Genomic DNA, 12,693 nt, shown 5'->3' with positions numbered 1-12,693 from the left:
TTTTTAAGATTATTTTTATTGAAGATTTATTTATTTATTGAATTTTAAGTCTTGTGATTAAATGAAGTCAAAATGCAATTCTCTGGATGATGAACAAAGTGATATTAGTTTAATTAACTTAGGACTGTTACAGGTAATGCAATGACTTCACACAAAGGTCTATCCTACAGACTCCAATGTGCTACAATACAATAACCACCTGTGTAGTATTTCAGGTAACAGAGTAATACAGGGATATTATTATCCTTCCTATAATACAATTCAAAACAGACAAAAAATGTAGGAGAAATTTCCCAAATTCAATCTTAAGTTACATATGGACCATCGTGCTGAAAGAATTTGTTTTAATCCAAATGAATCCTTTAGAATCTGTGGTTGTTTCACTTTTTGGAGAATGAATCCTCCATTTTTACGAGTTAACTGTCACCAGTTAACCTTTTTTTTTTTTTATCTTCATTTTACAAATGTGTAGGGTGTTTATTGTTTTGAATTTTAATCTTCATTTTACAAATGTAGTGTAGGGTGTTTATTGTTTTGAATTTTGTCTGTGTAAACAACAGACAAATGTCCCTTTGCCTCAGAGCAGTGTGGTGGTTTGATAATTATTTTTGCTCCAGGCTCCTGTGCCTGCAGCGCCTTTTGATCATCCGTGAGCCTCAAATCTTACTGCTCTGACTTAAACGGTACTTTTTAAATTTTTAAATCTTGTTTCCAGCAGCATTGGATCGTGACGTTGTGAGACTAAAATAAAGCTCATCCCAATTACGGAGGCTAGCTGTGATGGAACAGCTTTCAACAAAGAAGTGTTACTGAAGCCTTGTATTTTTTGTGGTATCTGTTCAAAAGTCCACTCAAAAAGTATAGGATTAAGGATTAAGTTTATTATTGTGAGGAATATCTTTATATTTGGTAGAATATTTGGACATTTATTTTCTAATTAGACTAAATACTAATATTGATTTTCAGTTAAAGTTGGAAATGTGTCTTCCCACAGAATCAACACAATTGACCTCATCTTCCCTGTGTGAAATCATCAAGTCAGAGTCGCTAAACCTGTACAATTAACATTTACACATTGAAGCTACATTCTCAACCTATGTAGAGAGAAAACACAAGGTCACAGTGTGCTGTTTACACTAACCACTGAGTGTTGTTCACAGCATTGAATGAAACAAATGAATGAATGACACAGTAGATTAAATGCATTGACACACTGTCTCTAATGTTTTTTTTCTAAAGAGGTTTTTAAAGCACCTCAGGGCTGTAGGAAATTAACTGATTGAAAAATTAGTCACATGTCGTTGTTAGTTCTGTGTAGGTAGGAAGTCACAGTCAATCACGGATAGTTGGAATGCATGTGTAGCTCTGTGATTCAAGTGCTGCTCTGTTCACAGTCTTGAATTAAAATTCATTAGAGTTTATATCATGACTTCATGTCAAATACGGTGAAAAGTTGTTTTTACCAAATGTTCAACTTGTCAACGTTCCTCAGTCAAGTGACATATAGAGAGTGTGTCACCGTGTCCACTGTTGAAACAGTCATAGAGCAGCTTGAGGTCATATCATGAGGAGAAAAACACTTAATGCTTCTCACTGAATGTCAAATACATCACTGTTATAAATGGATATTTCTTCCTGATGCATTAAAGTACCGGCAAATGATTGTTTGTGCTCTACAGTTAGCAGTGTGTGTGTGTGTGTGTGTGTGTGTGTGTGTGTGTGTGTGGGCCTGTGATGTAACTGATACAGGAAGTAATCGATAAGCTGCTCCTAAGGTTCTGTTTTTATAGTGTATTGCCCACATCCACCCACAGCATAATGGATGTAATATCCTGAATGAGGTGATATAAGATGTAAACAGTGAGCGATTTAGCTTTCACGACGCTGATGAAGGGCAAATACTAAAGGAACAGGAACTTGATTTCATGAGCAGCAGCGGTTAAACAGTTTGGAGATAAAGATGAGAGAAGGACGTGCTGAGGGGAGAGAGTGGAGATAGATGATGGTTTCAGAGTGTGTGAGGAAGAATCAAGAAGAGATTGATGGACATTAAGGAGGAGGAGATGTTTAACACACCGACCTCCAACATGAACAAGTCATAAAAGCCAAACTCCGATCTAAGCCTTTCCCTGCAGAAGGAGTGCATTTTCGGATGCTTCTTTCCACAGTGGAGGTACTGTTTGCCTTTTTTTCTTTTTCTTTTTAGTCCCTCTCCTTCCTGCCTCCATCTCCTCTTTCTACCCCCCCGCCCCCCGGCCNTTGGGTCATAAAGCTCCATTTCTCGCTGGCCTTGCAGAGGTTAACTGGCACCTGGCCACAGCCCGTGAGAACACTGGCCTCATTCTGTGTGGAGATGAGCTGCCGTAACCTCACAGCAGAAGGCATATTAAGGAACAGACCTGTGTGTGTGTGTGTGTGTGTAAATGTGTGGATGTGTGTAAAACAAAGTGCTCTTCACGCTGGATGTTTGAGTGTAAATAGTAAAAGTTAATTAAACAAATTTTCCGTTTAGCCTCAAGTAAGAATAAATGTTGGATGCCCTCAAAATGGGATTTTATTTTTTTCACTTTATTTTAAGTGCACAGCTTATTATTTAAAATGGACACTGTTTGTAGTAACGTTCGCTCTTAGAATCCATGCCTTAGCTGAACTTCAGAGTTTGAAGTATTACTGTGGCAAATTAGGTTTCCTGGAGAAATCTGTGGTTTCTTTTGCCACCAGGAGGTGCTATTTCTAACTGGAACTATTAACATCCATACAAAGTGTGTTTACCTGTCACCTTTTGTGCCTGCAGGTCTCCTTCTTTCTGTTCATCGTGTTCGTGGTCTACACCATGCTGCCCTTCTCGATGCGGGACGCCATTATCGCCAGTGTGCTGACCTCCACCTCACACACTGTTGTGTTGAGTGTGTGCCTGTCCACTACAGTTGACCAAGTGGTGTGGCAGGTGAGGAGATCCAGAAGCATAATTGCATATTTTTCTGTGCAAACTGGTTTCCAAAATCACACAGATGAGGTTCATTTTTCACCCTGTTCTACCTGCAGCCTCTCTAAATTACTGTGAAAGATCCTACAGATTATTAACATGTGAGAAAAATGGAATACACCTTTTTTTTTGGTTATTTTAAAATGCACTTTTTATTCCCCTTTTTTAATAGTTTCTCCTTCTTCTCACAAATTGAACCATTTCTGGTACTTTTATTCTTGCTGTTTATATTTTTAGCAAACAAACAAATGTGACCTTTACACTAAAACCAATTTAGCACAGCAGAATACTGATGGAATCTCTAATGTACCATTTTTCTCCTCTCCTTTATTAAAAGGTCACTCATTTTCAAGCAGTTTGCTGCTTCAGGTGCATTGTTTTCGAGCAGTTGACTGATGCAGAAAATAGCACATACATGCCAACAACAAGAAACCAATCATTAGACTAATGCAGACTTAAATTATTGTGGAATTCCTGTTTTGCATTAAGGAATAATGATTTTAATCAGAGTGCCTCAGAAGACATGCGTCACTGATAATGAACCAAACACATACTTCTACCAATTACTGAGGCCATTTCTGCCATACCAGGGAAGCACAATATTAATGGTAATTCCTATTATGTAAGCTTCAACTACTATCATTATTTTCTATAGAAATTATCTTGTTCATCCTCATTGTTTATCCAATACACGCTGGGTATTGACCAAGAGAAAGAAATGGTTGGAAGTGCATACAAAATGTCATTTAAACAGCATTTAAAATTCTCCACAGTCTAATTATGTAAATTTTTCACAGATGAAAATATAGACCTGTTCTTGCACTCAGTTAGTGCTTGTATTTTTATATTTCTAAATCTTCCGCTGCCCTTATTGTCATCATTCTTTCCCTCTCCTGATTTTTCTTGGAAAAATGTATGGCATAAAAAAATTAACAATTATCACTTACATTATAATGGAGACTTGTTTTTGAATCTCCTCTGAAGCTTTAAAACAGTGTGTAACCTCCTGAACCTACATCATATATCAGTATATAATATCAGAGGTTAAGGGTGGTCTAGTGCTTTGCCCTTTGTCTGCCATTCACTAGAACTCTGTTCTGAATTGCCTTTACTCTCAGCCCAGAGGGAACCGGTTTTGTCCAGTGTGAAAAACTGTGCTTAATCACTGAACACATTATCACTGATGACGGGGAAAAGCCAACAGTGAATTTAACTTCATTGCAATAATGAAACTATACTTGGTGCTTTAACTTGCAAAAATCAGTGTCGAATCAGGGCAGATTGTTGCTCAGTGGGCGGTCAAGACGGCAGGCTGTCCCTGAACGTAATCATGCCAAGAGACCACTATAGTAAACAGAGACTCTGCCTGTTTTAAAAAAGCAATTTAGTGTAAAAAAAAAACCCCACCAAAATGTAACTATATTTACAAATGTCTATTCTATTTCTATGCAGCCATATTGACCTCTCTGTTATTTCATAGTCATATATGCACACACACTGTACTGCACATTTTAATAAGCCATTACACATACTGTGCTGAGAGTGACTTAAATCCTCCATTGAGATAAAGCTGACCCATCAGAGGTCACGCCCAGATTTTTACTGACTGACCTACGAAAACTTTTATTTTAAGGAAGAGTAGAGTAGGCGTTTTTTTCCACAGAGGGATTATATTTCGGTCCCAGTCATGAAGTCCTGGCCAGTTGTTGTCCTGTTTGAAGCTCGACTGCTCAGGTCTCTGTCAACCCCACTCCTCACTCTGCACCTTATTGAAGTCGTCTCCTCTTTACACGTCTTCCTCTGGTGGTCCCGTCTTATTTGATATCGTGGTGTAATTTACTCTTCCCGACTAAACCTATTAGATGCTCTACTTGGTGAGTGCCAGCAAGAAAGACGGATGAGGTGTTGAGGCGAACATGTGTGAGATGCTGATGGGAGATCGGGGGCTGGATGTAACGATGTTGATGTGAATACAGTCTGGTGGTTTTTGAATCTGCCTTTATCAAAGGGGGACTGCACTAAGAAGATGCATGTTAATCTGTGGTCACGTCCACTCTGCTCTGTCCTCCTAAAGTCAGATAATCTAGGATGGATGTTCTGAGCAGAGCTGTGTTTATTTGACCAGTTTACTGTATCGGCCGACATCAGTCCACTTCTTCTTGTCAGGATAAATGGAGGCATTTGCCCTCCTTTAACCAGAGAAGTGAGCTGAGTGAAAGTCTGATCTACCAAACAGCAGCTATTTAAAAAAAACATTAAAAAAAAAAAAAAAAACCCTCTGCAGAGCGTTCCATGGAGACAGTACCAGAGCAAAATATTATCACCATTTCTGAGTTTTTTAAATCGACTTCTTCTGCTTTCCTGAATAAGTACTTTTGGATGAAAAATTGCTTTTTTTCCCCTGGAGCCTTAATTCCTTTAAAGTAATTAAATAAATTAATTTGCCTTAAAGCATTGTCTTTTTAAATGTGCCAAGGCTGCAGAGAACTTATCAGATAGCTACAACTCTGTGTTTTTTTTTTCTTAAGCCTTTGGATGCAAACTGAAGAAGGCAGATGTCTTCCTCTCTCACTGATATTCATTTAAAATTTTTAATCTAATATTAAACTAAAAACTTATTCCATAAAATATGAAACTCTTGTCCTGACAGACATGTGGATCCACTCTGCCTCAGCGCTAATAAATATGCCATCTACTGTGGCCTCAATTTGGGCTAAGATGATTTTCTTTTTCAATATTTGTGGGTACAAAGTTTGTAACTATCAGCAGTTAAATGTCTTCTAATATTTATTGTTCCCTTTTCTACATCACAAAGCCCTACGGGGGGGATGTTGCCTGGGAATTAATCCTGTTGATGTCTCCACTTTGTCCATTAAAACTGGACAGGGCCATCTCACTGGGATCACAGACGAATCGACTCGTTTATTAATGAGGTGAAACGCCGAGCCAGCTCTGTGTTTATGAGGAAATAAATAATAAATAAATAAACAATCTGCGGTGTTTCACTGCGGTGTTTCGAGACGCGCTCCACATCTTTGATTTAAATAAACATTTAATTTCAACACTGTACCAGTTGACTCCAAAGCAATAACTCTATCATTCGCGGCTGGCAGCGTTAACTCTGGAGTCGGTGCCATGTTTATCTTGCTGTACAAGTTGTTGGGTGTCACAGCCTCTGCTGCAGACTGAACAGGCTCCACAGCTTTTGTTTTAAGGCATTAATAATTCATCACATCGCTCACACTCACTCTCAGCTTTAGCTGATAAAATGTCTGACAGACTTTCAGGGACGTCAGCGTCACGTGTTACGTTTAACCATTTAGAAAAAAGCTTGGTTTTCTAAAGACCAAGCTGTAATGCCTCTTACTGTCTGGTAGTAAAGACAGGCTGAACATTAGTCTAACCTTCATTCAAAATAGGGGTTGGGGCAATCTAAGGAGGCACAAAGCTATTGCAGGAGGGACAAGAATGTCAGTTACATCAAGTGACAAATCTTCAGGCAACTGTTTGTTTTATGTTTTACTGTTTAGTAGAAATTTGGTTGAACACGTGTTTTTGCCATGTCATTGACTTGTCTGTCAGGATTCATGTCTTTGACTTCTAGGTTCTATACTTTACGTTTTTCAAAGTGTGACCATGGAGGGATTAGGGTTCTTATACTAACCTATCAGTGTCTGATTCTGTAATTTCTGTTGAGGGGATGCTAACAGCTTTTTTGGATTCCACCCCCCACCTCCAATACCCCGCGCCCCAGGTTGTGTAATGAATGTCATTAGAGCTGTGCACACAGCCGAGGTGTGTGATTTAAATAGTCTCTAAATTCAGCAGCACAGCTCACAGCCCTCAGGAGAAAGTCACACCTCGTCCTACCTGTAATTGTGCATCAGTGCATTTTCAAACTGATTCACACAGCTAACCTTTGAGATGGTCCGGCTCGCAGTCATCAGATGTCAGCTATTGGTGAAACACAGGTTGACTTAATTAATAATCTGCTTAAGAAAAAAACTTGAGCTTAAAAAGGGGCTTCTCAGACCACCGATGGTGGAAGGTGAAACATTTGTTGAACTGTGAATACTACCTTAAAATACAAATAAAGGACTGGTAATTTACTGTATTTAAAAGACACAAGAACATAGTAAACATTTTATTTATTTTTTGGGCCATGGTAATGAAGCTTCTTAGTTGAGGATAAAGAATTCAATCCAATAACAAACTTGGAACAAAGTTAATTTAGTAAACCGATTTGGTGGAAACTGCTGCTGGATGTGCATGACCAATGCACTCTTAAGGAAAAGTTGGAAAGTATTGTTCCCAGGCCAACACTGTGTCAGTTTTTCTGAGCCCAAAGGGGGCGCCACAGACAAAGTTTGGGAACCACTGCCTTTCTCTAAGATGGAGCTGTGAGTACTGAAGTACTGAATGAGTACTGCAGCAGTTCTACTTATGCAATGTCAACAGTGGACGATGGAATATTACAGTGTTGTTCGATATGGATTTTGTAGGAGTGTGTTGGTGATTAACAGCAGCTTGGTCCCTCCTGCCATGCCATTGTCAAATGGAGGCTGTGGAGGGATGTGGTGTTTGCTGTAATCATGGTAATTAGGGTAGAGACAGGCCTCGCTGTGTGCATGGACCTGAGCTCATTGATATAAAAGAGAAGTGCTGCCTCAGAATTAGCTGTGTGTGTGCATGTGTGTGTGTGTGGTCTCTTTTTTGTTGTTGTTTAGTTTTGTGATCACCAGGACAGAGGGAAGCCAGGGAAAGACACAGTTAAGCTGTTGTCAGGAATACAAAATGTTTTTTTCAGTAATAACACCTGAACGGGGTCGGTGCAGAGGTCACACACTTCCACGTGATCGTTATTTACCATTCTGATGCATTTTTTTAATATTGTTTGTACAGTCTAATGGCAGAACTGGATAGTACATGGAAAATTATTATATATGTTTGGGGCTTGTTTTTTTACAGTATTTATAGCTTATAAGCAATGGATAAAAATATAATTTATACTTAGAAAAATCCTACTTCCCGTATGCATCATAAAATCTAACCTCAAACCCAGCATACAGGAAATCAGATCAGAAGAGCTCCATAACCCACAGATCACTGAACTAAACTGGGTTAAAACCCAAACAGGAATAGAACAGCAGTGTGTGAGAGACACAGAGGGAGGCATGGAGGGAGGGAGAGAGAGAGAGAGGGAAGGAGACTAGTAAATATGTTGCAGTTTTGGTGACATTTTCACTACAGTTCCATCTCAGTGGTAAATGTGCAGACGTCAACTGGAGCTAAATTAAGTCTGATTTCATTTTTCAGTATTAATTTTACATTTTGTAAAAATATGCATTCATTTTGAGCTCCTGATGTTGTTCAAGCTGCTATTGTGTGCTGGAAGTAAAGATGTGGGGAAACAAACTACAGTAAAGCAAATCTGAAAATGAAATGTGTGGAGTTAAAAAGCAAAGCCAGGGTGATTTTGGTGTTGAATATTTGTCTTAACTCCTGAAATCTCATTTTACTGTAAAACCCAGCAGAAAAGCAAAACTTTGAAAGTAACAATGATTTATTTTTGTTTTTGTTTAGAATAAAATCTGCGATGGGATTTTAATTGTTGTTTGGCATAGAATAAAAACTGTGATGCGATGGGATTTTAATTGTTGTTTGGCTTAAATTCAATTGACTAAAGAAGGATTTTTAAGTGGAAAAAATGAAAGTTTTGGGATTTTTATTGGGGATCTGTTGACTTTTTGTGAAATCAACAGAAGCTAATATGAATTCCTGACACTGGAATAAACAATTGACAAAACAACAGTAACTACAACAACTACTTATAATACAAACAAATATATCTTTTTTTCCTTCTCAAATACAGATACAATTTACCTCATTTTATGATCTTTATTTGAATTTTTTTTTTTTTTTCTTCTCAAATACAGATACAATTAACCTCATTTTATGATCTTTATTTTAATTTTTTACTTTTTTTTTCTGCACAGATCCTGGCCAATATTATCATTTTCATGTGTGGCAACATGGCAGGAGCCTACCATAAACACCTGATGGAGTTGGCCCTGAAGCAGACCTATCATGACACCTGCAACTGCATCAAGTCCCCAATCAAACTGGAGTTCGAGAAGAGACAACAGGTAAAGTGATCAATACGCCTGAATAAGCAGTGAAGCTGCAAAGGTCACGGATGTCGCAGGGTCTCGGCATCGTTTGCAGTGTTAAAAATCTCAGCCACAGATATTTAATACCTGTAAAAATAGGGCTGCAAACCTATTAATCAATTAATCGATATCATGATTTAATTGCAATTAATTGTAATTAAACATGATCGTTAGTTATCATAATTAATCACGATTAATCAAGGTAAATTGTCATTCGTACATTTTGTCATTCCTACATATTGCAGGAACAGAAAGGGCTTTTTCCAAAGAATGGATTTTTTATGAAATTAATATGGAAAAATGTCAAGGAAAATATGCAAAAGTTTAACTCAAGTTCTACCACTAAATTGAAGTTCTTGTCATAGAGTTGGTGATTACAATCAGTCCCTCAAAATCCATTTGTCAGTGGTGTCAGTGAGCTTATCAGCTGTGGCCTTATTTGCTGCCGTTCGTGTGGTGAAATCTGCCGTGTCTGACCACAAGTTAAACCCTCGGCTGAATTAGATGGTATTTTTAGATCCAGTGGTATGAAAAAAAAAACTAAAAACATTTATTGACTATGTATGAGAGCAGCGATAAGTGAGTGGACGGTGGAATTATTTGATGTACAGTGTACGTCATTTTGCCCTTGGGTTCAATTGCATTCAAATTTCGATCAGGTTAATTGGAAATTAATGAACCGAAGTTGTTTCAGTACAAAAATAACCTTCTTCATCTCACTCCCTGATCCCAGTGGATAAAGACTGTAAAGAGTCCCTTTAGACCTGGTGTTGGTGATTGTGTGTGATTTAACAAAATGTGCTAATTGTTAACGAACACACGGGGCGTGTGATAGTACTCTGCAGTCTCTGGAGCCTCCACTGTGGGTATTACAGTACGACTGCACCTCAGCCTCCATGAACTCAGTCTGCTGTTAATTATGAAGATATAATTACAACCTACGTGTAGTGACACAGACAGCACAGGTGATGCAGTCGATCTGATGTCATGTTTGGTGCGTCACCGTGTTTTCAACGTTGTCTGCCTGTCTGTCTGTCTGTCTATCTTGGGGCACAGTCATGTTTTTATTCTAACTTATTGATTGGTGTAAGGACAGAGAGAACTGTTGATAAATGAGTTGCTGGTCACATCTGGATGTTGCTGTGAAGGACACACTGAAAAGACACAGAAGGTTGAAAACATGAGAGAGTAGAAGAGGTTTTATCTAACAGGAAAGAATTTTAGGACAATAAAAAGGCTGATCCTTGAACTAAAAAAAAAGATGATTAATCCCCCAGGATAACAGAAGCACAGGAAGCCATTTTCTTTAGACTGGGTGAAAATGGTGAAGAGTAGATGAGGAGACTACAACAGTGCAGTAAAAGGTTTAAAAAGTAACCTGAAAAGTGTAATTATTGAAATTACTGATACTCAACTAATTATAATTCTTTTAAAATTATGATTAAAAACACCACACAGTCTTAAACTAGTGTATTCTTAGGCTGCTGTCATGTGACTGCAGGTGGCAGCTACTAAAATGTCAGGGGTTTCAGGAAATGTGTGATGTCAGAACGGGGTTACAAGCCAAAAAGGTTGGAAACCACTGCCGAGTGTACCTGAATGCATCGCCTGCTCCCTCACCACCCGTGAAAGGGAATAAATAGCAGTAGATGAATCTGTGGAATCTAACAGTTGAAGCCACAGTTGAGCAGAAGCAGCTTCTGTTCAGGAAAAAGACTGAAACACACAGTCTGTGAGACGTTTTGGAGTACGAAGCCTATTAAAACACTGCAGCTACGGTGTGAAGAGGGTGACTCAAGCTGCGCCCTCATACACCCAGCTTTGGTACAGATCTGCTTATCCCTGCTGTGATTGCAGCGTGTGCTCCTCCACCGTAGCTGATATTGCCCTGGGCTTTGCAGGAGCCAAGTAGCACAGCTCTGCCTGAGACAGATGGTCAGGAGTTAGGGTACAGAGAGACTTTTCTCCCCGGCAGACTTTTTCTCCCTGTGCACTCATAATCTATGCTGTTAGTTGTTTGCTTTAATGTGAATTGCCTTCATGGAACAGCAAGTGCTTACATCTTCAGTACGAATGCTCTGAGGAGGACTGACGACTGGTTGGTCCTGGCAGAGTTTTCTAACAGCCACCATGGACCTCTGTTTCACATGAAATCTGATCAGTGGTATGGAAAATGTTGGGGGGAAAAAAAAAGTTGGAGATGACATTTGGCTAATTATCTGTCTTCTCCAGACTTGAACTTTCCTTTAACCCAGTTTTAATTGGTAATTACAACACAGGTTGTCCAGAAGTAAATTCCATATGTCGACCCAGGAGATAAACATAGCTGAATTTACAAATTATGGGCTGATTCTTTTTACTTCAGAGTCAGAAAAGTTATCATCGAGAAAAAGCAGGAAAGAAAAAAACAAAACAGAAAAAAGGTTTAACTGACCTTAAATATGGAGCTTTTGGTTAAAGCTCTTGATTTAATTATCAGAGCTGTGGGATAATCGTGTTAATGTGATCAAATTTAATTAAACATTAACCCAAAAGTGTGTAATTGTCAAGCCAGGGTTATTCAGTAAATGCTTTGTTCTTGATTTTAATTTTCAGTTGTTTTTTGTCCAATCAGGGCAGTCAGTGAACACTGAGCTCATTAGTCCATTTACACAAACCCCACGGCCAGAGAAGTACATGCAGCTGCTACAGCCCTATCAAAACTAACATCTACCAAAAAAAAAAAAAAAACAAGAGAAAAGAGCAAAGACAAAGTTTGGTGTTCTCTCTGATGAACCAAGTTCTCTTAGTCAAACTCAAGCATGACTGTAACAAACAAAAAACATTCAGCTGGTGTAATGCAGAGTAAATGCTGTATATTAACTTTTTTGCAGAAATTGTTCTCTTGGCAACAAGCAAGCAGTGCAAAATCAGGCATCTTCTGGATCAGGCTTTGAAATCGGAGGGCTGCCGGTTTGAATCCCATCCCTCAGATATCTGTGGTGCCTTAACAATGAGAAACATCTTAAACCTGGTGCGCCTTTATTTTGACTCAGCATAAAATCAAAACCCAAAAAAAAGGTTGTGACCCAGTCAGCATAAAATCAGAAACCCAAAAAAAAGGTTGTGACCCAGTGATTAATTATCATCGTCATCTCTCCTGGTGACCAGTCCATGAACCGTGTTGCTTTCTTAGATTAGACCACTTTTTAAAATGAAGTTTGTGCTTTGCGATAAAAGCAAGTTTTAAAAAAATGATGTGTGGTTTAACTATCATATGTATATCATACACAATGATTTGATTTTCACTCGGGCCTCTCCCCGTCTCTGTCGTTACAGGAGCGTCTGCTCTTGTCACTGCTGCCAGCCCACATCGCTCGCGTCATGAAAGCTGAGATCATCCAGAGATTGAAGGGTCCAAACTTTGGCCAGATGGAGAACACCAATAACTTTCACAACCTCTACGTGCAGAGACACACCAACGTCAGGCATGTACCATTTGTGTGTTCTCGTAGTTGTACTGCACATGTCTGTGCTGGTCTGAAGCACTAAACTTGT

At 38.8% G+C, this 12,693-nt stretch overlaps 1 protein-coding gene across 2 annotated transcripts in view; it reads left to right on the top strand.

Moving 5' to 3' along the window:
- Positions 1–12,693, top strand: part of adcy2a (adenylate cyclase 2a) — a 41,001-nt gene that overhangs the window by 12,025 nt on the left and 16,283 nt on the right. For both annotated transcript variants that reach the window (XM_025061678.1, XM_008323251.3), the window contains 3 exons: positions 2,795–2,947; positions 8,983–9,132; positions 12,475–12,623. In XM_025061678.1, coding sequence (XP_024917446.1) covers positions 2,795–2,947; positions 8,983–9,132; positions 12,475–12,623 — 452 coding nt within the window. The remainder of the gene's footprint in view (positions 1–2,794; positions 2,948–8,982; positions 9,133–12,474; positions 12,624–12,693) is intronic.

This window comes from Cynoglossus semilaevis, chromosome 13, assembly GCF_000523025.1.
Source record: "Cynoglossus semilaevis isolate Cse_v1.0 chromosome 13, Cse_v1.0, whole genome shotgun sequence".
In the NCBI taxonomy this organism is placed as follows: domain Eukaryota; kingdom Metazoa; phylum Chordata; class Actinopteri; order Pleuronectiformes; family Cynoglossidae; genus Cynoglossus; species Cynoglossus semilaevis.
Note: the sequence above shows the minus strand (reverse complement) of the source record. Positions and strands in the feature narration are given on the sequence as shown.